Source organism: Sinocyclocheilus anshuiensis, unplaced genomic scaffold (assembly GCF_001515605.1).
Source record: "Sinocyclocheilus anshuiensis isolate Anshui unplaced genomic scaffold, SAMN03320099.WGS_v1.1 scaffold423, whole genome shotgun sequence".
Taxonomy (NCBI): domain Eukaryota; kingdom Metazoa; phylum Chordata; class Actinopteri; order Cypriniformes; family Cyprinidae; genus Sinocyclocheilus; species Sinocyclocheilus anshuiensis.
The window spans coordinates 20483-46629 of NW_015549610.1; the positions used below are offsets into that span (position 1 = coordinate 20483).

At 39.4% G+C, this 26147-nt stretch overlaps 1 protein-coding gene across 1 annotated transcript in view; it reads left to right on the forward strand.

Moving 5' to 3' along the window:
- The first annotated feature begins 5117 nt into the window (after positions 1-5117).
- The window catches only part of LOC107659170 (signal-induced proliferation-associated 1-like protein 1), a 35037-nt gene continuing 14007 nt past the window's right edge, over positions 5118-26147 (forward strand). Inside the window, exons 1-12 of the mRNA XM_016448010.1 lie at positions 5118-5150; positions 7483-9192; positions 10280-10410; positions 11160-11348; positions 11925-12099; positions 12957-13060; positions 13488-13645; positions 19374-19953; positions 21788-22062; positions 23801-24091; positions 24364-24516; positions 24735-24859. Coding sequence (XP_016303496.1) covers positions 7701-9192; positions 10280-10410; positions 11160-11348; positions 11925-12099; positions 12957-13060; positions 13488-13645; positions 19374-19953; positions 21788-22062; positions 23801-24091; positions 24364-24516; positions 24735-24859 — 3673 coding nt within the window. The 5' untranslated portion in view covers positions 5118-5150; positions 7483-7700. The remainder of the gene's footprint in view (positions 5151-7482; positions 9193-10279; positions 10411-11159; positions 11349-11924; positions 12100-12956; positions 13061-13487; positions 13646-19373; positions 19954-21787; positions 22063-23800; positions 24092-24363; positions 24517-24734; positions 24860-26147) is intronic.

The window sequence follows — 26147 nt, forward strand, 5'->3', positions numbered from 1 at the left end:
TCATATAATAATTGCTGTTAATAGTGTTCATCGTCTGTTTGATTACGTCTTTAATTGATTTTTCCGTACATTTCTGCCATATGTACATTAACTGACAGTCACCACTGATAAGCTACCACTAAATATTGTAGAAACTTAATTTGCTGTAAAGTTGCTTTGCAACGATTTGTATCTTGAAAATCGCTATACAAATAAACTTGAATTGAATTGAATATCGGCGGCAGAAGCGCCGATACCGATATATCGGTATCGGCGATATATCGGTATATATCAGTATCGATATATCGCCGATACCGATATGAGCGACAGGCTCATATCGGCCGATAATATTGACAAAATTATATATCGGTCGGGCTCTAGTACTGTGAAAACGTGAGCACTCAGCCTCCTTCCCAACCCAAAAAGAGCATTTTTTAAAATCAACCTTCCTCAAAATGTTCCTCAACTTTGTAATGTTGATGAATGCATCGCCACATGATCATTAACATTTACACATTGGCAATGCCAACTTGTTTATGAGAAACTTGATCTGCCCAATCACAGTAATGTAATGAAGAGAAAGTCAGATGATCTCTGTACATTTCATCTGGCTAAATGTTTGTGCCCCTAATTTCAGCATCAACTGCTTTTTGAATCTGTCATGGTAATGCAAGCTTTGCAAAGTGGATGTTATTGCCGTAGGTGGGCGTTAAAACTATATTGGAGTTGAGTCTCACAACCTGTGTCTTTGTGGAGAAAAGCGCTGTTGCTCATTTTACTTGTGAAACGAGCATTTCTTAAAGGCAAAGCGGGGAAAACAGGCAGCTTAATTCTAGGGGTCACAGAGAGGGTGAATTTTGTTTCCACAATGCTCTTTTTTTAATGTCATTCTTTTTCTTTTTTCAGCTGTCTTTTTGTATAAAGGTTTGTACCTCTGTGTGTATTTTAGTGCAGACTGAACCAGATTCTTTCAGGAATTTAATTCAATGTTCATTCATTATTTTATTCATTATTCATTCATTCAGTCCAACCATACACTTGGTTATTGCAGGTCTCATTTGAACAGTTGTTTTCACCCCAACATAATGTTTTTCTCCTGTTTCCAGCTTAAGCTAACACATCTGATTTAGTTTGTCAAGTGCAAATTAATTAGTGTAGTAGTTAAAGCTGGGATGTTAGTTTAGGCTTGGATTGATAGGATTCCCTTAAGGGTGCTTCAGGTTACGGGTAGATAATGACTAGGTGAACTGGAAATGTGACATAAACGATATTAAATGGTTGCTAAGAGTAGGAGCTGTGCATATCTAAAATTTAAGATGAAACTTTATAAAAAATTTACTATTTTTTTTTTATTTTTTTTTATTTTATTTTTATTTTTATTACAGTACTTGTGTTCAGCAAAGCTGCATTAAAATTAAACAAAATGACAGTAAATACTTAAAAGACTACATAAATGTAAAGATTACATTATTACATAATGCTGAACATTCTGTTCATCCAAAAATACAAAAAAAAAAATGTTACTTGAGCTCCAAAGCGACATGATTTCTAAATTAGAGTGATTTCTGAAGGATCACATGACACTGAAGACTGTAGTAATGGCTAGGGCTGTGATGGTATGGGATTTTTCTTACCGCGGTGAAGACGCAACAAATCACTGCGGTTTGGCGGTTAATCGCAACCCCCTCCCCCTCCCCCTCCCGCCGCGGGAATATAATGATTTAAGAAAACATGCAGAAATACCTTGCGACTTCAGTGTCTGCACGGATTCTTTTTGGGACCGGATTGGAGGACTGTGCTTTTCTCTTTCCAAGTAGGTCTGCAAGATTCTTTTTTTTTTCTGGAGGAGATGGTGCACTTCCTTCTTCTCCCTCTCCAGCCGCCGAGGTACGCATGGCACCTTCTCCATCCCCGCCATCACTCCGCTCATCGGGCATTGCCAGCATCTCCTCCAGGAGCGCATCTTTAACGTCATCTCCGGGGTTGATGTCCCTGTATCTTGGATCAATTAATGTGGCCTTTGCCAACAGTTGCTGTGTTGCAGGTGCACTATATTTGTCTTCCATGACGCTAACCATTTTTCTTTTTAGGTTGCGCGTCAACTCTGTGTCTTCCTCGGTTGGGAGCAAAATATCCTCAGATAATAACCGTAGGACTAGTTTAACAGAGGACGCTGTAACTGTCTTCTCGGAAGACAGCGCATCCGTAAAATCCGTGACCTTTTTCAGCGCTGCATTAACGGATTCAAGGACTTCGATGTATATATTAAAGCTGTTTTTAAATTGTACCGAATTATAAAATAAAACGCAAATTATAATCGGGCCTGTTTTAGGCTTTTCCTTATTTTTATATTTTAGACATCCATCAAAAAAAAACTCTGTGCATACCCTCAAAAGAAATCCTGCAGACGCCCCTGGTCTGAGTTGAACGTGTTTTTTGTGTATCCTGCTTGAAGGAGATGAAAATATTATACATCTGAAGCTGTAATTAAATATTCATTTTTTTTGGAGGAGGAGCCGAGGAGGAGATGGTGCACTTCCTCCTTCTCCCTCTCCAGCCACCGAGGTACACATGGCACCTTCTCCATCCCCGCCATCACTCCGCTCATCGGGCATTCTGGCGCCTCTGTGCTGCAGAGCTTCAGCTTTCACTTTCCGCACAAACGATTGGATATGAGTCTAACAGCGCACATTTATCTAGGTTAAACATTTAAACTAACATTGTGATATGCTTGAACTGTTTTATATCTATAGATTTTATTTTAGGCAAGTCGTGATGATTTGAGAAGGCTAAATTGATCAAACATATGCTCACTGTCTGCCGCTGGCCGCTTGGTTGTTACTTTAAATGCGTAACGTTAATTAAGCTATGTGAGTACTGCTCATGTCTGAAAATAATATATGAAAAACTAAATTATTTTACGTAAAAACATTAGGCTATAGCTTATATTTATTTAGTACAGTTTTAAAATAATGTAAAAACTTAAATTGAATTGTAAAACTGAAAGTATTTTTTTTTATGAAACGAAATATAATCACTTTTCCATTACATACAAAACTGAACTATTTTAATAGCTGAAACAGTTGTATAAGCTGTTTTGGGAGAAGGGGAAAAAAGACGGGCTCGGGCCTATATTTGAGGCCCGTGCAGGGCTCTAATCCACTTCATGCAACGCTGTTTTGTTCCCTGTTGTTTTCATCTGTGAGCATGCTCTTGATATATGCATTTTACCATTTTGTTGAGTTTAAAACGTGTGACACATTCGTTCTGCTCTCACTGTTCATTCGTGCAGAACACCACCAAAAAAACAAAAACTCTGTGCATACCCTTGGAAGAAATCCTGCAGGCGCCCCTGAGACGGAAGACAGTAAATTGACAAACAATGATTATTGTTTATACTTCATATCACACACCATATGCACTTCTGTAACTTTCACTAGCAAAAAAAAAAAAAAAAAAGCGGTGATGACGGTGAAGACCTCAACACCGCGGTCGGCATCTAATTACCGCGGTAATGCAGTTATCGTCACAGCCCTAGTAATGGCTGCTGAAAATTTATTCACAGGAATAAATTATTGTTGTAAATAATTAGATATTAAAATGTTTCACAATATTATTGTTTTACTGTGTTTGTTTTTAAATGAATGGGAGACTTTTTTCAAAGCCATTCAAAAATCTTTGCCAACCCCAGAATCTCTGAATGTTATTGTGTAAGGGAAAATTGTTATTATGTTATATCTAAAAGCTACGCTGTTTTCTATTACTGTGTCTTTCTTTCTATAAAGCCATGTTAGTCATCTCTGCCCTGCTCACGGTCTCCCTCGTGAAGCTCGTCACAGGTATCTGTCTCATTAGCTGGTTACATGGGATCTGTCATACTTTGGGCTATAATTTGGCAGCTGTGTATGACTAAGCCACAGAGTTCCTCTCGACCTTGCAGAAGCACCTGTGCTGCAACCTCCGAAATTTATTACAGCAAGATTTCTGAGTGTGAGCAGACGGGAGAGGAAAAGCACTCTCTCAAAGAATGGAAATACCCATGACCTCATCTACAGTGTGTGCGAGTGTGTGTTGGGGTTAGTGTGCCGCCACACCCGGTGCTCCACACACCCCTTCCAGCCATCGGGAGGTCAGGACTCACCGGCAGGAAGATTATCTCATCTTTTCATCAGCGCATACATAAGAGTCTAGCACTACAAATGTGATTCATAAACTCAAAATGTCCAGTGATTCAGCTGGATGTCTATTGTTTCATTCAACCACCCTATTTGGGAATAGATTTCTTTATTTTGCTGAAGTAATAATGCTTACTCTTGCTCTTGTGCTACATGCTGTCATCAAACACAGAATATTAGGTCATTTGTTTTTTTCATCTGATATTTTTAGCTCTGTACATTCATACTCTGAATCTTTTACGCAATGTCTACGTCCTCGTGAAGCATTGCTCTTCTCCCAGGGTTGTTCTCCTGTGGTGCGTGTGGCAGATTATGTAGGTGTGTGTAGTCATTGGGCTTCAACTCTCTCATTAAGGTTAACTCAGCAGCACCGCTGCTCTGCACCACAAAACTCGGCAGATGGTTGCCAGGATACCAAGGAAACTGACATTTCAGAGCTTCTTCTGTCATATGGGAACAATGTTCATCTGTAGTGCATTATAATTTAAGGGATGATGAGGCCATATACTCATGTAGAGCCACCTGCTTTATTCATATTTCACCTGTGTGACCATGAACCCAGGTCTCATTTTAGGTTTAGTCATTGGTAATCTTACAAGGTTAAAGCAGTTTGTAAGTGTGTCAAGGGTTTTCCAGGTTAATATACTTTTTCCTTCTCCAGCGTAATGAGTTGAGAGACATTATTAAAATGCTCAGTACCAATAAGCCTGTAATTATTTTCAGGTTATGGCAGTATAAAAAATTTGTAGTTAAAGCAAATGCAATAATCTTTCAATATTACATGTTAAGTGAATTAAAAACTCATGTTTTTAGAATTAAAAACCTTTCATTGTAATGTTAGTATGAAATATGTGAACATTTATTTTTAAATAAATAGTAATAGTTATATATTTCTCTATAATACAGATGGGATGTTTATTTTTGGCAGGTACTCTTGGAAGTCGCACACAAACGGAAGTAGCGACAGATCTTTTCTTGTTGTGATGTGACATACAGGTATGTCTGAGTGTAACTGGTTATCAAAAAAATGTAGGAAAGGGACTTACTTCAAAAATGAATACAAGCTTTCAGTTGATTGTAATTTTAGAAAACAGAATTACATTTTCATTTAATGTCAACTGTAATGATTATCTGAAAGTCTAAAATCTAAAAATACAAATGAGTATTTTTGTCTAAAAAGACAAATGAGTGCCTACATTTAAATATCCAATATCAACCAATAAGAGCTCATTTGATCAATATTACTGCAATTCCCTGCAGTAATTTAATCTGATGTTTAGGGTTGGGTATCGAGAACTGGTTCCATTTTAGAACCGGTTCCAAATTTCCAATAATCGGGTATTCGGTAAGACATGTGCATTTCAATTCCGCTTAATGATGCCCGCGTTCGCATTTTAATGTGGTTTTAAACTATTTAAGTGCAGGAAGGGAAAGAACTTGCACACTGTTTGCGTGCAGCGCACACATCTGAAGCGCGAGCACAGAGAACAGTGGTCCCGATGCAAGTTCCCGACCTGTGTCCGTTCTCGAACTGTTCTGTGCATTTCCACAAATGTTGTTCCGGGCCAGAACTGACTTCTCTTTCACATTTATCGACCAGTATGCACAAAATACCTCAGTATATCATCATAAACACAGCTGTTTTTTTTGTCTTATGTGAATGTAAACAGATGAGAAAGAAAACGCATGTGTAACAGTATTTTTAGATCTGTGTGTGTTCGGTGTTAAAGAGACAGCCGTCTAATAAACGTGCTGCCTATCATTAATGTTAATCAAAGAACAAAAGAAAATCATTAACTGACTGAATATCTTTCGTAAATTTAATGCGGATTAATCAATATTTTATGAAAAGAAAACTAGGGATGCACCGATATGAACATTTTGGCCGATACCAATAACTGATAATTCTTTATTTTTGAAAGCCGATAACCAATATGTTGGCCGATAAATCTATATCCAAATTTTTATATACTTTTTGAGAGCCTGATTACAAAAAAGTTCTCATCATTAAAACCCACATCCCAAACACTTCAACATAAGCAGCCTAGTTTGAACGGTGTACGTTTTAAAAATAATTTTACACTCCCATTACCAAATTTAGTCATAAAAAAGTCTTACAAATAAATAAAATAATGCATAAATAATGCAAACAAGTCACTGGACATCATTACACGTGTAAAGAATTAAAATGAATGCACCATAGATCAATAAAACGGAATAGCCTCTGCACGGACAATAATGAAATGATTTTAATTACTAAACCATATTGTTGATGAAAATAAATGAGCATTTATCGGCCGATACCGATATGGTGGCCGATATATCGTGCATCCCTAAAGAAAACTATACAGTGTTTTTAAACTTTTGATTTCAATTTGTTTACCTGACATTTGTTCGGTTTTATTTATGCTGTTGCTAATTAATTTGTTTACTTGTCTTTAACAATTTTAATGTTTGAAATTTATATTAGTCTAGTTGCTTTTTCTGTGATATTTTTTTTGATAAAACCATTGACAAAACAGAATAAATATGTTTGACATCTAAATATTTGACTTAAAATTTGTTTAATGGATTTTTTTATCTTATTGGAATCGGAATTAGGAATCGATAAGAATCGGAATCGATAAGCAGAATCGGAACCGGAATCGATAAAATTCAAACGATACCCAACCCTACTGATGTTAGCAGGATTGTGCTTTCAGGCAAGTGGCAGATAATATGTTCGACTTGAAGTTGTTGAATTGCTTCTGATCATCTCTGCTTATTGCACAGTTGCATCATACTCAAAACCATCATGCTGATGTCTAGTCAGTCGGTTTGGTTTGTGTCTATAGTCGTGCAGTGTTTTGTCTCTCCACGGTGGTGGTGGCATTGATTTATTCATGTGGTGTAATCTGCCCTTTGGCACAGCCAAGTATATGAACAATGTTGCAGTTAAAGGCCTGCCACCCTGAACTATGGCTGGAACTGTATAATAAAGAAATATTATTTGACCAGTTTTCTTTCCTCAGAGTTGAATGAATTTCATGGAAAATTGTCTTACATAGAAAATCAAAGGAAGCAATATGTTTTTTTTCTTGGTACTTGTTGACATAAAACATGCCACTCACCTCTCATGAGAAAACACTTAAGTGTTATGGTGGGTGGGTATTGCCATTCTGTTTTCATTTCTGTGATGCTGTGTGGTTGTTGTTGTTGCCATCTTAAAGTGCTTTGTCCCCTCCATGGCCCTTCTATTTACCTCTCTATTTATTTCTCCATTTTGACCATCAAGATATCAGCTATGATTACCGTATTCTTATACTGTTCTTATTTTTCTCTGTTTCAGTTCTGCATAAAGGGATGAGAGGAGGAAGGTCAGATCACCTAATGGGCAGCACACATGCCTGATTCGGGTTCACTTTAAAGTTCACATTCATCGTGCAATTATCTGTCCTCCATTCTCTGGCCTCTCCAGCTGAGTGGCTGCTCATGTTCCCCAAGCTTCGTTATTTCAGCTACACTGCGGGCATGCTCCAGTGCTGAGCTCCGCCACTTAGCCGTACCATGACCAGTCTAAAGCGTTCACAGACCGAACGCTCTGTGGGCGGCTCTGTTCCCGCCACAGATGAGTTTTATACTCGCCGTCTGCGCTTGCCCAATGGAGGCGCGCCACCCCCTCGCAGTGAAAGCACGCACTTGACTGGCACGCCTGGGGTTCCCAAAATGGGTGTCCGAGCACGGGTCGCCGACTGGCCCCCCAGGAAAGATGGCGGCAGTGGAGGAAGTGGAGGAGGGGGTGGAAATGGAGGTGGGATGTGGCACATCACAGTGGAGACGGATTCCCCTTCCACCACCACAGGAAGTGCCCAGAGCAACTTGTCAAGCAAGCTCGGTCACCTGATCAGCCCTCAGGACTCATCCATGCTGCGGAACATTCACAACACTCTGAAGAACAAGATGCAGAGCAAAGGCAAAGACAATCGCTTCCTCTCACCCGATGGGTATCTCGGGTCGCCCCGGAAGGGTATGCGGCGTATACGGCAGCGGAGCAACAGCGACATCACCATAAGTGAACTAGACGGCGATGGTAGCGAGGGCTGGTCTTTCTCAGGATGGACGCCCATGCATCGAGAGTATGGCAGTACCTCATCAATTGACAAGCACGGTGTGTCTGGCGAAAGCTTCTTCGACATGCTCAAAGGCTATCAGACCGACGCTCCGGACCAGCGCAGCCCTGCCCCTGAAAAGTTAAGCGAATTGCTGACAGTAGCTCATAAACAAACTGCCCTCGACTTGCCCGACGGACCTCTTGGTCCTCCACGTGGCAGTCCTGCCAGTCGCCTGAAAGAAAGAGAAAAACACATGAAGAGGCGTTCAAAGTCAGAGACGGGTGGAGAGTCCATATTCCGCAAGCTACGTAGCGTCAAAGCCGAAGGTGATTCGTCACGTGCGGGTTCCGACGCGGAAGACGGAAAGTCTGATGACGTGGGTCCTCCTCCTAAACCATGGGTCTGCCAGAAAGGTTTCGCGCACTTTGATGTCCAGAGTATTCTTTTTAACCTGAACGAGGCCGTGCAGAGTCGGCAAAGCGCTGTGAAGCGGAAGAACACCACCACTGGTGCCTCTGCTGCAGCCGCAGCCTCGGCCTCCACCACGTCTTCTCTCTCGTCCACCCAAAGTGGGGCTTATGGCTCCCCTTGTGGCAGCCAAGAAGAGCTCAACATCAAGGACGGGCCTTCTCTAGACTCAGGTGACGACAAGAGCAACGATTTGGTCCTCAGCTGCCCATGTTTCCGGAACGAAATTGGCGGTGAAGGAGAGAGGAACATCAGCCCTTCCAAACAGGGCAGTATCGGCAGTGGTGCCTCTAGCTCTTCCAGAGATGAAGAAGGTTCCCCTGAAAGAGCTCCCAACACACATTTTAGCAATGCAGGGGTGGCTGTTCTTGAAGCCCCCAAGGATAGCAAGAGTCTCCATCATGATCGTGGAAAGAGCAACATAGTAGAACACGTGGACTTGGGTGCTTATTATTACAGGAAGAACTTCTATTTGAGAGGTGAGTGTTAACATTTTGCATTAATGGTACACTTGATGTACTGGTAATATTTTTTAAATGGAGATATTCATGCAAATTAGGGTTGTGTATGGAGGACTAGGAGTGCCACTCACATAAAAAGGAATCAATGATCAATTGATTAAATGGATAGTTTACCCAAAAATTAAAATTCTGTCGTTAATTACTCACCCTCATGTCATTCCAAACTCATAAGACCTTCGTTCATCTTCGGGGAAAAAAAAAATAAATAAATAGTCCATGTGACATAGGTAGTTCAACCGTAATTTTATGAAGCTACGAGAATACTTTTTGTGCACAAAGAAAGCAAAAATAACAACTTTAATCAACAATTTCTTCTCTTCCGTGTCAGACTTCGATGCTTGTTCACGAGAGTACCATGACGAAAAAGAGGATTCTCGTAGCTTCATAAAATTAAGGTTGAACCACTGATGTCACATGGACTATTTTAAGGATGTCTTTACTACCTTTCTGGGCCTTGAATGTGGTAGTTGTGTTGCTGTCTATGCAGGGTCAGAAAGCTCTTGGTTTTCATCAAAAATATCTTAATTTGTGTTCTGAAGATGAATAAACATCTTACGGGTTTGGAATGACATGAGTGTGAGTAATTAATGACAGAATTGTCATTTTTGGGTGATCTATCCCTTTAAGTCAAAAATAAGATGTAAATAAATCACTTTTCAAATAAAAATTTGTAAGCACATTTAAAACGTAGATGTAGTTAATATTTATTTAATGTTTATATACAGTAGGCCTATGTAGTTAAATGTTGCAGAAAAATAATTATTTAATAACTTTTCAAATGAAAAAGTTATATCTTGACGAAAAGTTATATTTGACAAAAATATCTTGACAAATATTTATATACATATTGATTTATCCCACTTGGCAATAGAAAAAAGAAAAACAATTAGTTAATTCTTTACAAAAATGCAATGTTGCATTTAAAAATGTGTTTAACTTGTTTATAATAAGATCTGTACTTAATAATTTATGGCACTTGTTTAAATTGCTGCTGTTTTTAATCAAGTTAATAAATCATTAATTGAAAAATTATTAAAATCCTCAGAGCACTGGAACTACTTAGGTGTCGATGAGACCCTGGGACCGGTAGCTGTCAGTATTCGTCGGGAAAAACTTGAGGATCACAAAGAGCACGGCCAGCAGTACAACTACAGAATCATCTTCAGAACCAGTGGGGTGAGCACTCATTCACACCGCCCAATTCCATTGGCATATATAGTTGTTGTAGTGTCTGAATGCAACGTGCTTCCTCGTGCCTGCACAGAGAGAGTTAATTCTATGCAGTTAGCGGAGAGAGAGATCCAGGTCTGACGCCCACTGCTATCTTATATAACATGCTTAGAGGCGAGTTCTCTCTGCTAGTGCTCGGCACAGATCACACTGTGCTCTGACTGGCTCGTCACCGTACTGCTTCTCAATCACACCGCTTTTGACAGCAGCTTTAAATGGATGGATCTCTCTAATTATAACACAAAAGACTCTTAAATGTGACCTCAGCCTTTGGCATGATTTATAGAAACTGCTTATGATTCACATGCATTCTGATGGGCCTTAATAGCTTTGTGACTAAGGTGATGCTCAGCCCAACATGGCAATCTTTCCACTGCTATTTTGAGACAGGCAGGTGGGCAGATGTCGTTTAGCTTAGTATAAAACTTTTGTCCCACTCATTACGACACCTTTTCAGGTGTTTGAGATCTCTGAATCATAATGAGCAGGTACTAAAAGACAATAGTATGTTGGATTCTGGAGTACCAAGTACTAATTTTCTCAGAAAGTCTTATAACAGTATTTAACACCCACCCTTCGAGTCACACCTGTAATTTTCAAATGTTATACAGATAATTGTTTATGTATGCCTACACATATTTAAAACAATAATACAAAGACATCTCTCTGTCATATCTCTAACCTTCTGTCTATAGTTAACAACCTTACGGGGCTCCATTTTGGAGGATGCTGTGCCCTCCACCTCCAAGCATGGCTTGGCTCGAGGCCTGCCTCTAAAGGAGGGGTTGGAGTACCTTGTACCTGAGCTCAATGCCCACTGCCTCCGTCTTGCCCTCAACACACCCAAGGTCACAGAGCAGCTGATGAAACTGGATGAACAGGGGGTATTATGATCTTACATTCCCTTACAACTGACAAATTAAATGCTATTATGCATGTATGATTGTTTGGGGTGTCAATCATGTAATCTTTTTCAAACGCTTTTTATTATAATTTTGGTAATAACTACAAAGTGAAAAATCATCCCCACAGAACATTGGTGATTAAATTATTTGAATGATTTATTGTGGTGGACACACACACACACACACACACACACACACACACCTATCTATCTGTCTGTCTGTCTATAGTATTTATTTTATAAAAATTAAAATGTGTAAATGCAATGCAAAACATTTTTTGTTGTAATGAATAAATGTATTTATTAATTTTTTTTAAACTAATTTTCAATAGATCGTTTCATTTTTAAAAGACTTTGATTATTCTAAGTGGTATTTCATATGTGCTAATGCTTTATTGCTCTGTTAAAAATGTTTAACACTATTTTTATTTTTAATAATTATTTGTATCTTAAATTAGCACATTAATTTGGCAGCCCAAATAACAGAATATATATTGACTTCTGTTGTTCCTGTTTTTCATGGGCTAATGGTCTTTATTTATGATCTGTTCTGCAGCTCAGTTTCCAGCTGAAGGTGGGAATCATGTACTGTCAGGCTGGCCAGAGCAGCGAGGAGGAGATGTACAATAATGAGGCAGCAGGTCCCGCCCTAGAAGATTTCCTGCAGTTGCTGGGGGAAAGGGTGCGCCTTAAGGGTTTTTCCAAGTACCGTGCCCAACTGGACACTAAAAGTGAGTCTTATCATCTTGAAGGTTTATTTAATTGCCACTGAAGCCTGAAAGGGGCTTATTGTGTGATTAAAACAGCATGTAGCTAAAGGGGCAAAACAGCTATTGAATCTCTGACCTCATGTCAGTCTAGTAGTCTATAGGGCTAGTTAATTAATTCTAACAGGATCACACTCAAATGAGCCTGCAGCGCATTCTAAATACGTCCCTCCACTGTCAGCGGTTTATTGACAATTTGAGGTTGTGATTAAATGGGAATGGATCTAACCACCAACAATCATCTCCTGTTCTATCCTCTGGATTGTTTCAAATTTGAACCCAGTGCCCTTAGTCGAGACCCAGTCATGCATGCCGTGCCTGGCAGCTGTGCTCCACCTCTCCCCTGTGACCATAAGAAATATTGTCTCTGATCACAAGCATGCTTTTAATTCCATTTATCAGACTTGACATTTTACCCCTTACATTCCCCCCTCTGCTGCTAGCGTGACCGAGAAGGGCGGCAGAGTTGTCAGAAAGCTTTGATCTCGGCTTGACGGATTAGGACGTGGTTTCGGAGTCAGGTGGAGTATAGAGATCAGGAAGAAGGGACTGAGAAGAAGAAGAGAGTTTGTACCGCCATGGTCCAGAGCGACAATATCCTGTTTGTGAACAATAGAAAAAAGGGGTCCTTTAAAAGAGCAGGAGCCATATTTTGCCCTAACAAGTCAAGGAGTGTTAAATAAATGAGACCCTATGATCAAAGGCTTTAGACTGTATATTCCCTTCAGACAAAACAGAAATCCTTCTTTGTTTAACAATAGAAAAGCAGGTGGTCATATAAAAGCCATGTATGAAAGGTTAACGTGAGCTTTTTCTTGCAGCGGACTCTACCGGAACACATTCTTTGTACACAACTTTTAAAGACTATGAGATCATGTTCCATGTGTCTACAATGCTGCCCTACACGCCCAATAACAAACAGCAGGTAAGCTATCCAACGACAAACACCATTATAATCGTTTTTTTTTACTTTCATTGTTAAACTATCACATACACATACATGTTTGGGGTCAGAAGGGCTTTTTGGAAGTAATTAATCATTTTATTTATATCTTGAAAAAAATATATCATGGTTTCCACAAAAATATTAAGCAGCACAACTGTTTTCAACGTTGATAACAAATGTTTCTTGAGCACCAAATCAGTATGTTAGAAATTATTTATAACAGGTCATGTGACACTGATGAATAGAGCAATGTCTGCAGAAGATACTGCTTTGCCATCACAGGAATAAATTGCATTTTAAAAATATTAAAATAGAAATCAGTTATTTTTAATTGTTACAATACATTTCAGTTTTCATTGCATTTGAACGATAGTGTATACTGATCTATGTTGTTTGTGTTTGATAGCTGTTAAGGAAAAGACACATCGGAAACGACATCGTCACAATCGTGTTTCAAGAGCCTGGAGCAAAGCCCTTTAGCCCCAAGAACATCCGCTCACACTTTCAGCATGTCTTTGTGGTTGTACGAGCACACAACCTGTGCTCCGACAACACCTGCTACAGGTGAGTGGATTGGACATTTATTTAGCTGCAAAAAATTCACACCGATTAAAGTCCAGGTGGATTTTGTAATGGTGCATTTTGCATCAACCCCACACACAATGACTTTCAGTGTATGTCCACAGCAGTGCTCAACACTGTACGATACAGCAAAACCAATGTAGACCAGAGTAGTAATGAATCGGTTGAAAAAACTCATTCAAATTATTCTACAGAATCATTAACTGAATCCATCAGAGCAGTTACTGAATTGCCATCTGACTCTCTGTCTTTCATTCATATTCCTGTGTTGAAGAATTTTCTTTTGAAACAGGAAGTTTGGGTGGGACATTGAACTCCTTTATAATTGCATCATGCCTTGAACATGATTAGTTTGTAGATATTGGTGTTATTGTATTGAGACATTGTCATTCCCAAGCGCATTTAATTGGACAAAAAATCTAAGCAGTAATCAGTATTTTTGGTATGTTTTTCTTGAATAGGAAGACTGTAATTTGTAAATGCAATTTTCTGCTGAATTTGTTTGCCTTTTAGTTTTAGCTGGTAGACTTGAACTAAAAGCCACAATTTTGATTGCATGACTGGTTGTTCATATAACACTCATAGCCTTGTTGAGGTTGAAAGTTATTTTGTAATAAATGGCATTTACACTGTAGTTCCAAAGCTAGATTTTTTTTTTAAAGAAATTCATATTTTTTTTATTCAAAAACTACATACTAAATTGATTCAAAGTTACAGAAAAGACATTTATGTTACAATAGGCTTTAAATACTGCTGTTTTTTTTGTATTCAGTTATTTTTAATAGTAATAATATTCAACAAATTTAGAGTTTTACTGTATTTTTGATCAAATAAATGCCCTGGTGAGCATAAGACAATTCTTTCATAAACATTAAAAAAAATCTTACATCTTACAGACCTTAAACTTTTGAAAAGTAGTGTAAATAAAATTTTGTTCAAATATAAAAAGAGTAATTTTTAATTACAAATATTGGCCTATTAATTTAAAATCAGCTTTTCCCTATCTTGTTGTAACACCAGAATCCATTATCAGTCAGCCTCTGATTGTAGTGGTGTTGTTTTTGGTTTTATTTTTGGAGAAATGGATTTTCTTCCTGCCCATGGTGGGTTATGTTCTCGCTTGATGTCCTCTGGCCAGCTTATTATTCTTGTCGTACAGCACATTACCCAGGAGAGCACTGCTCTTAACCACTTCAAATGAGCTAGGCCCGCTTAATTTCCTTCACGCCTACTGGGGGCTGTTTATCAGTAGGATTTGTTGATAGTTGCATTGCTTGCAGTCCAACCTCGAAAGTGCTACTATGAGTCAAACAAAAGACAGAATGTGTGCTTATCTGAACCGAACGGGCAACAAATATGATGTTGATTATTGATATCTTCATTGTGCCTTACTCCCTTAATCTTTCGCTCACATACTCGCTCGCTCCCTCTCTCACTTGCTTGCTTTCTGTTTTGCCTCATGAAACTAATAAGGTTCTAATTGCTGATGGGCCTCATTGTGTGTCGTCTTAATTATACCCAGTAGGGAGCCTCATTGCTGTTCAGCTCTGAAAGTACAGAAGTTACAAAGGCCCGTCCTGACCGAACCTCTCTGGAACAATAAGCTAAACGGAGCACACAACAAACGAGAGGGCTGCATGCGCACCCTTGCCAACTGTCCTCTCATGAGAGGGGCTTTTTGGGGGCTTGCCGCTTAAACCCGACAACCCTGCTCCTCCTTCCCTGATGGGCTCACTCCCTCTCATAGCCCCTTCAATCGTACACCGAATTATTCTTGTGAGCATGAATTTTCCTCAGCTGTGGCCACTCTTGCTGTATTAACCTGCTTGGACTGTTTAGACAGGAATTGGGATGGAAGTCAAGAAGTGGATCAGGTGGGTTCAGCAGGTTTCCAGTTTTTCATTTGTAAGCGTTTTGCGTTTCTGTTTATTCGTGTAAAGGTGAAACACGGGTATGAAGAGTGATTAAAGGTGTTTATAGAGAGAGTTAATGATTTATATGCCCTCCTGTTGTTTTATTGGCTGCTGTTGGGTGTACTGAAGTGGTTAACACTGTTCACTGGAGCCCTATAATTTTGGCAGACAACCTCTCAGCCACCAGTGAAGTAGCAAGGTAGATGGTAATGTTGTACAAAGCGGAAGCTGTTAATGCTTTTTTGCAAACAGTCCGTACAGAAGTGTTTTCCTGCATTGCTATTGTGACGCCGCTGAGTCTACAGTGTCACAGCAAATGCAATTATGTTGCTGTGAGGTTGCAGTCTGAATTAAATATGATGGAATCTGCAATTTTACCCCTAAAATAAGCACAGAAAATCGATTTAAACATGGTGAAATGTGTTAAAGCTCTTTTTGGTAAACTACTGCAAAGCTTTTCAGAAAGTTTCTATAACTAATTCTCAACTCAAAATAAAACCCAAATAAAGTGTCTCTGTCCAACATAACAGCAGCAACAAGTTTATGAGAATGCGGACAGGAAGTAGAACAAATTATTATTTCGTGCGAACGATTTATTTAAAATGAGGGAACAAATTATTATTTTGTGCACACAATTCACTTAAATGGGGGAACGAATTAGTAAATCATGCATGTCGTGTGGTGCTCCGTAATAAATATATTATATAGCAGACAGTTGATATTTTAATAATATTTCACAATATTACCAATTTTAGTGTATTTTCAAATAAATGCAGCCTTGTAAGAGACTTCTTTAAAAACATTTTAAAAAAAGATTACCGATCCCAGACCTTTGAATGGTAGTGTGACAACAGAAGGTATTTTACTTAAAGGGGTCATATGATGTTGCTAAAAAGAACATTATTTTGTGTATTTGGTGTAATGAAATGTGTTTTTGCGGTTTAAGGTTAAAAAAACACATTATTTTCCACATACTATACATTATTGTTTGTCCTCTATGCCCCGCCTTTCTGAAACACGTCGATTTTTACAAAGCTCATCGGTCTGAAAAGCTAGGTGTGCTCTGATTGGCCAGCTATCCAGTGTGTTGTGATTGGCCGAATAACTCAAGCGTGTGACGATGTCCTCTTTTGGAAGGCTAAACAAAAGTATTTTCGCTTTCGCAACAAAACATACAGCATCTTCACAACATGGCGGCGGCGGCGGCAGCAACAATAAAGTTACGCCTTCTTTCTTTGCGTGAACATTTGGGCTGCATTATGCAAATCTTCCCACATCGTGACGTAGACATGTGGGGGCGTGTTTAAACGAGGCGTTTTAGGAGGGCGTAGACCAGTCTTAACTTTTATAAAGAATATCTCTTTGGGTTTGAGACTTTAGTCTTAGCAACTTTAGGGATCTTATCTATTCATGAACAGCTTGTAATACGCCAAAGAGAAAGGAAAACTTGAAATCGCAACATATGACCCCTTTAAAGAATGATTGTGTTACAATAAATTGTTGTAACACAGTATCCACTTATTAAGTCGTGACGTAAGGAATGCTGTTTCCAGGTCCAAGCCTCTACTTTGTTTCACTTGAGAATACCATCTCAACAGCCGTTACACATTTAAGCTAAACTTTTTTTAAATTTACAGTGTACACTACGATCTCCATTCGTATGGCGTCCCAGACATAAATATTTTCATGATTTATAAAAAAAATGAATCACTGTCTGGCCATCTGGGATTTTGGTATGGAGATAAAGTTAGGATTATAATTTTTGGGTAGTATTATATCACATTCTGAGTGTATATTAGTACAATTTGTTGTTTTCTTGTGGCGTCTGATAGAGCGTTTGGACCCGGAAGCGGTGACGCATGACGTCAGACTTGGCAAGCGGATTGTTTACACAGAAACCTTGAATGTTATACCGGAAATTAGTGTATCAGATTGGGTTTGTCCTTTGAACAAGTTGACAGTTTGTGAGAACTCTGCTCTGTGTATGCGATACTTGTACACCTGTGTATTTCTGAGTGGGTCAGGGTGTTATTTGCTTGTGTGGAGGTTCTTTGGTTCCTTGCTGTGGGCAGTGGATGCTCCACCAACCCACACTCTGTGTATTTATACTTCAGATATGTAATCCAGTTTGCCTCTCCACCTAAGCCAAGGGGGTCGGCTGCAACAATAAAGTCAGCCCGCTTGCTGTTAGTCACTGAATAACCGCTCAATGCCTAGAAGTGGATTATGTTTGGATGGAATGTGCACTGCTCTATTCTGGCTTTTGAAAAATGTTGATGACTGTTATTGTTCGCACTCTCATACAGAGTTTGGTTTTTGTATCCCATTGGTGAAGCACAATTGTGGGTGTTTGGACTGCTTTATGCTTAAACAGAAAACAATATAACGCAGAGATTTAAAATAATAGAGTAATTGCAAAAAAGAACGTTTTGTAGGTTTTACTACTATGATAAGTTGTGGTCGTGCCTTGTTTTTTTTAACCGAACCATGGTAAAGCCATCCTGCTCTTTGAAGTACATTAAGGTACCATGCTTAAAAACAGATGAGATGTGAAAATGTGTTTCAAATGATACCAAGTGGGACAGAGGACTCTGTTAGTTATGGGAAACACGAATCCCATTAACACTTACAGCAGTTTAACACTTCCATTTGCTTACACTAACAACTCCTTATTCACCGCTTGGCAATAACATGCGTTAAATAAAAGTTATTTCAATGTTTGTTAGATGGGAGCGATTTAAAATAAGCAGTTACAAAAAAAGTATCATGATGGGTTTTTTTTTTGTTTCTCAAGGTAATACCATTATATTGTTTCAAAGTACCAGGAATTATCAAGGAAAATACCATAATCATATATCATCATTAATTACCATGATGTACATTATTTTATGGATCACTTCTTGTGGGAATCAGGCCAGCAACCTTCTGGTTACCAGCCTGAGTCTTCACCAAGTCTGTGTTATTTATGTATTTATATATTTATGCCTGCAGGCAAAGAAAGAGAAACAATATTACTGAGTTAGATATCAACAAGTTATTCGTCTCAGTCCATACTTCGGCAAGCTGTTGGGACTGCGGGAGAGAAGTTTATGTTAAGATGAATTTGCAAGCTCATTTTTCTACCACACACGTACATGTTTCCCCTCATTGTTTTTACAGATGAAACCCACGCACAGACAGCAGTACTTTCTTTGGCCCCCCTCTCTCTACCACCAACTTCTGGGCCTCACTGTTCTTTGTCTTCCTCCTTCAGTATCACTGTAAGATCGAGGTAGTGGCTCTCTTCGGTCCAGCCTCATTACTGCTATGCCTGGCTAGTTGCGTATGAGTTCCAGGCATACCAGACAGAGCAGGAAGCTTTAGATGTCCATTCCAGAGGCTTAATGAAAGGAAAAAGCAGGGGAGAGATGAAGCAAGTGAGGTAGAAAAGAAAAATGTGATGGAAAGAGATGGAATTGAATTCAAAAGGTTCTTCTGTAGAATATAAGGGGTCTGTCTGAGTTTCCTAGCACTGTGTGAAGTAGTCAACAGTGTAATAGCCATCCATGTTGTTTTGATAATTTCCTCCTATTCCCATTTGGCAAAGTATTTGATGTCCCCACTTCACACTTTGACTCTTGGTTTCATCATTTTCATAGCAGCCACATTGTCTTTCGTTCATGCATAAACATGAGGGCCTTTAGGGAAGTTTGAGGATGGTTTAGCAATTATCTTGAGCATGTGATGAGCAATTTGTCTCATTGTTTGAAATCTTCTCTCTTGTTTCCCCTCCATTATCTCCACCCCCTCATTCACAGCGTGGCAGTGGCTCGCTCACGAGATGTACCTGCCTTTGGACCGCCTATTCCCGAGGATGCAACGTTCCCAAAATCCTCCGTCTTTCGAGATTTCCTGCTAGCCAAGGTCATCAATGCTGAAAATGCAGCCCACAAGTCAGACAAGTTCCGCGCCATGGCCACTCGGACACGACAGGAGTACTTGAGGGATCTGGCTGAACGACATGTAACAAGCACACCTATCGATCCCTCGGGCAAATTTCCTTTTATTTCTTTGGCCCACAAGCGTAAAGAGAAGACCCGGCCATATTCTGGCGCAGAGCTGCGTAGCCCAGGGTCCATCACCTGGCCTGTTTACGCCGAGGACCATGGAGCCGGAGGAGAACTGGAGGCCCTGCTGGCTATTTCAAATGACTTTCTAGTGCTGGTGGACCCAGAAGCCAAGGCTGTTGTCTTCAACTGCGCTGTCCGAGATGTCATTGGTTGGACACTGGGGAGCCCTGCTTCCATGAAGATCTACTATGAACGTGGAGAAAACATCTCTCTGCGCTCCATTAATAACAACACAGAAGACTTCCGTGAGGTTATCAAACGTTTAGAGGTAAGTTTGAAGTTGCATGACAGTATCATGACTAGGGGTGGGCTATATGACCAAAATCTTGCGATATGATTCACGATACGAGTAATTTTATTTCGCGGTAATGATATAAATCACAATATAGTTATTGCTTTAAATAAGGACTTTATGATATCAACATTTTTGATACCATAGAAATGTAATCTTTTTTGTCACCAGTGTGTCAATATCACAAAAAACTAATACTAACTAATTTTCTTTGTCTAAAAAAAGCAAAAAAAAACTAAAGACAAGTAAACAGTCAGTGATTAAAGGGGTCCTATTATGCTTTTTCACTTTTTTAATTTTAGTCAGTGTGTAGTGTGTATGTTTGGGCATTAAAAAGATCTAGAAAGTTACAAATCTCTCCAAAGGGAGATATTTTGTTTTTTAAAAATCTCTTTTCAAGAGCTACAACGAACGGCTCGTTTGGACTACAGCGTTTGTTTTCCGGGCTTTGTGATATCACAAAGCGGCTCATTAGAATATCATTACAAATAATTCCCGCCTACAGAAATTCGAATGGTTGGGGGGTGGGGAGGGGCGAGGTTGTGGTTAGAGCGATTGGTTGAGTGAGCGCATCAGACGAGACGATGAAGAAGTGCTGCTGCAGAGTTAGTGCATCAGAGAAAACCAAGTCAAGACTTTGTAAAAGAGCATAATAGGACCCCTTTAAATAAGAATAACAAACTAATTACAAACAATAGGGCAAAAAAACTACAGCAGAACAAATAAATAAGAAATGCTACATACATTGTATGAAGTAATCAAATGTATAAAACACTGCATATTCTTCACTGTGTAAATATATATTTCTTCTTAACGTTACAAAATTGATTTAGTCAAGAGCAGTGAGAGATTTTCTCTCTCTTGATGTTTGATTAACGTGAATGACAGACAGCAGGAGTATTAGACTGCTGTCACTTTAAGAGCTGCCCGGATCAATATACTGTTACACATGTGTTTTCTTTCTCAGCTGTTTGCTTTCACTTAGGACCTAAATTACTGTGTTTACGAGGATACATGCAAAGATGGTCATTTTGACATACAAATGTGTTTATTTAACAGTTCAAGGCCTATAAAGTGGCAAAAATAAGTTCAATACCCCCTCGCTTTTTGTCATCACGTAGCACAGCAACGTCATGTGAACATGTAACCGCAATACAGATGATAGTCGAAAATCTCTACTGGTTGACAAATTTCTACCGGTTTATCTTGTCTCGCTATATCGCCCACCCCTAATCATGATCGATTATTTTATTTTTAAAATTAAGAATTTTTTCCCTGAAAGTTTTCATTGTCACATACACAGCACACAGACCTGAGATCTTGTTTATTGGTTCTTAATTATTTTCGGTTTATACCCAGGTGGGATTATAACAATCAAGCTTTCGCACAAGCTCAAAGTAGTTTTTTTTTATGACTGTGTTGTGTATGATTCATTGTGTGAATTAATGGTGAATATGAGAGCCTTTGCATAACTGTGCAGTGGCGTGAATGTACTCCTGATTTGGCCCCCTGCCCATTATGTCACTCTTCAAGTGCAGGAGCTGTTGCCATGGTAACTAGTACTCGCTACATGAAACATGTTAGCAGAGCTTTCTTTATACATTCTGAGGGAAGAAAAGCCTTGATCCTAATTTGCAGTAAGGTATAATAACTTGTGATAGACATTTCCAATCCACTTTGCCCATTTTTGACAAGCTCTTCTATCCCCAATGAAGTAAATCTGTTTCTAAATTGCATAAAATTGCTTTAGAATCCAGAAAAAAATGCCAGACCAGTCATATCAATCTTTTATTTCGCTCTTTTCTCTCAGCACCTCACTAAAGGCTGTGAGACCTCTGAGATGACCTTGCGGAGGAATGGCCTGGGCCAACTTGGTTTTCACGTTAACTACGAAGGCATCGTGGCAGAGGTGGAGCCGTACGGCTATGCCTGGCAAGCGGGGCTGAGACAAGGCAGCCGGTTGGTTGAAATTTGCAAGGTGGCTGTGGCAACACTTTCACACGAGCAAATGATAGACCTGCTCCGCACCTCCGTAACTGTGAAAGTTGTCATCATACCGCCCCACGAGGATGCCACACCTCGCAGGTAGGTCTAAGTATCAGTTAATGTTTTGATTTAGTTATTTCTTGAGTGAATCCAGGTAAATAAGTAGGCAGTAATTATTTTTGTCAGGTAGAAAAGTAAACCACTCGTTCCAAGTTTTGTAATAAGACAACAATACAAAACATTGCACCTTTGTGCCCACACATGCAAGCCAAAATAGATGAGATCCGCCTTCCCAGTCTATTCTTGCCTGCAGGCACTGTGCCAACTTGAAGGTTATAATGATCAGGGTCTAAACTACAAATCATTAGACCCACTGGATTTTTATTTGCGTTCACGGTGTTCTTTTTTTACAGTTTGGTGGTGCATTGTTATTATCTTTCGAAAACCTCCCCTTTCCATTTTGACAGTTTATATTTTTGTCTAAACTAAAAACTGACACTCCTCTATGTGTCCTCTGGGTTAAAAACTGGATTGAGCCACAAAAAGAGTACAGTATGAGCCTGCATAGGTGATGTTTGACACCCAATTTATTGTTTCTTGACATAAAAGCTCCATGTACAGGCACATATTTGTGGCCTGTGTGTATTTATTCCAAGTTGGTTACAGGATTCAGTACTTGGTTGTTATGTGCCATTGAGAATTAAATTTAGAATGCCTTCTGAAATTACAGTTTAATTTGTAATTTTTACAGTTTAATTTATCACTTTTAAGTTTTGAGAAATGTTAAAAGAGCCTAGAGGTTTATAGGCCTTACAGAGAGAATGTTATTTATTTTAGTTAGTTAGAATAGTTGGTTGGTTAGTTAGTAACTTTTGAATATAATAATAATAATAAGTAACTTTTAAATAAATACTGTTCTTGTGAACTTTATTTTCATCCATCCTACACAAAAATATCAAGCAGCTGTTTTCGGCATTTTTTATTTAGCACCAAGTCAGCATATTAGAATGATTCCTGACGGATCATGTGGCATGTGAAAATTCAGCTTTTCCATCACAGGAATACATTTTTGAAACATTTTGAAATATAGTAAAATAGAAAGCGATTATTTGAATATTGTGCTAATATATTGCAATATTATTGTTTTGACTGTATTTTTGACCAAATACACACAACCTTGGTGAGCATAAGAGACTTCTTTTAAAAAAGGTAGCTTTATTTTACAGTCCTGTTCCACATGTACATAATATGTACTTATTATTATTATTAGAGATGCACCGATCGATCGGCCAGGGATCAGAATTGGCCGATTTTCCTCATGATCGGCCCGGATCGGTGATCGGCTTCTTTCCCATTCCGAGCCGATCCGTTTTGTTACCAGCGGCACAGGCAATAACGTCAGCTGCGCATTCTCACTCTCTTCTCTCTGACGACCACTTCTCTCTCACACACGTCTCATTCGCTCCGGTTAAATAGTGCTTGTATTGCGCATTATAGTAATTCCCGCAGGTTTCGCGCTTATACGTTAAATAGTTGAGAAAGAATCGGCCAAGAAAATTGCAATCGGTGCATCTCTAATTATTATTAAAAACGACTAAGCACTAACTCTGAACCTACCCCTAAACCTAACCTTAACCCATGTACAGTAGTTACCATATATTACCCATTACTTTCTTGGGTAAGTACATTGTAAGTACACATACTGTTAAATAAAGTGCAACCAAAAAAAATATCTTATCGACGTCAAACTTTTGTGCTAAGTGTAAATAGCGGATTTCACCTTTAAGAGTATGTCAAATGCCCTTCATTGCCACTAACTGCCTAATTCATCTTGCAGGGGCTGTTCAGAACTGCACCGCATGCCAGTCGTTGAATACAAGGGCAGCAATGAGAGCGGCTCATTTGAGTACAAGTTTCCTTTCCGGAGCAATAACAACAAATGGCAGCGCACCTCGTCCAGCCCACAGCAGTCCCTCACCGCCTCACCTCAGAGTCACAGTGGAACCCCGAACCGTGCTGTCAGCCTGGGGGCCAGCATGGGCAAGACCCTCTCTGCTGAGCGGCCCGAAAGAGCTGCCGCCATCCCCCGCAGCGTGTCCAGTGACGGCCGACCTCTGGACTCTAAAAGGTGCGTTCGATGGCTGCCTGTATGTAGTGGAGCTTTCGTTAAGTTGCACTTCCCCTTCATTTTTTTGCTTGTTCTTCCGGTCTCTCGTGTTTATCTGTATTTGTGTGTATCGCTCTTTCTCTACCTCTCTCAGGATTCGATCCGTTTTGTTACCAGCGGCACAGGCAATAACAACAGCCGCGCATTCTCACTCTCATCTCTCCAATGACCCCTTCTCTCTCACACACGTCTCATTCGCTCCGGTTAAATAGTGCTTGTACTACCTCTCTCAGGATGTCTCCAGGTTCTGAGAACTATGCCCTGACCTCCTCTCTCATGTTGGGCCGCTCGTCGCACAACCGCAGTTCCCCCAGTAACCTCTCCTGCTCCAGTGACACGGGCTCAGGCAGCTCCGCTCACTGGAGGCAGAAGTCCATGCCGGAGGGGTGAGGCTCTATAAAACACCTCCTCTTACTGTCTACCTCCTCTTTGTCTTTGGTTTCTTTTAAGCTCTTAACCGTCCATCCCTTAATCACCCAGTCATCTCACCGCTTTATCTGTTCAAGCTTTCACACAGCGTTATTTATGACAAGATGGCTGTAGCATCGACTGCAAAATGATGCAAGCGATTGACAGCATATGCGTGTTTATGTTTCCGTTATAGATTTGCACACAACAGGCACTCTCCTCTCCCAGCAGAGCGGCAAATGGGGGCAGAGGATGGAAGCAGCGGCAAGTCGACACCCAGCTGGCCCAGAGTGGAGGATAGCTCTGACAGACCGCCATCAGGTCAGACCACACTCTATCAGTGATGAATTATTAAAGGGAAGGGGGATAAATGTAAAGTGTCTGGAAGTGAGAGGGGAAAAGATCAATGAAGAAGGCTGCTGGAAAAAATGAATGAGCTAAACAAAACAGTTAACTGAATGAATGACTGAAAGGGAGAATGGACTTGCAGTGAATATTCAAAAACACATGATGACAGAAAGAGTACTGCTGATGTATTACTGGGTTCTGAGGCCTTCAGTGCTGGATATTTGAATGACGTGTGATTATAGACTTTGCTTCTAGACTCATCAAAGCATGACGCCATTCATAAACTCAGAAAACAAAATCAGAATTCTGCTTTATTTAACAGTAACACCACATCCTCTAAGCTGATTTAAAGCATTTCTTAAATCAGATCCTTTTATAATGAAAATATGACCTTTCTTCAATGCAGATTTGCAGACTGGATTCAATTCTGATTCATAAGCTTTTGATTTGAGCTGATTCGATTCTGATTCATTTTTCAGTTATGGCCATATTTCAGTTATAATGTCCATTTTGCTTACATATGAAATAAATTTTCTCTCAGCTAATGATGTGAATTATACAGGAAACTTTCTGATTTTGTACCTTTAGAAAAAAAAATTATTTTAAAAATTAACACAACAGGCAGTTTAGTTGGTATTTATATAACGGATATAATCAACTTGCTCACACCTTTTTTGCTATGTTTATTTTAGTAGTATTTGTATACTATTATAGATTTTATTAATATTTTGAATTGGCTTATTTTTAGATTTTTTAGCTTTTATTTTAGTTTTAGTTAAGTTTAAATAATTATGTTATATGCTTTTGTTAGTTTTAGGCCTGTCGCGATAATTAAATAACCGTCTAATTGAGATTATTTGATCTAATTATTGTGCTTTTTATAGGAGACCAGGGGGAGTCATACACCAAAAGAAACAGAAGAGCACCAGTTTGCTTTTCATGTACTGTATAGCCTATACAGGGCTCCAGACTCATTCTTCCCACTGGTCGCTCTTTTGCAACTAACTTTCTCAGCTGGTCGCACGAGTACATGATTTGGTCGCAATATTTTTTTATTTTTTTTGCGCTACAACATGGGATTATTCAATGCATGCTGATGAACTTTTATCATAGTTTATAGTTATATGGAAACGAAAGTGGTTAACATTCAACCCGTTCTTTATCATCAGTAGTATTATTTGTGATTTGAATTTTGTGAATGGGAGTTTCTCTTTTGCTGTGTTAAGCCACGGGCTTCGGATGCTTTCACTTTCGAATTCGC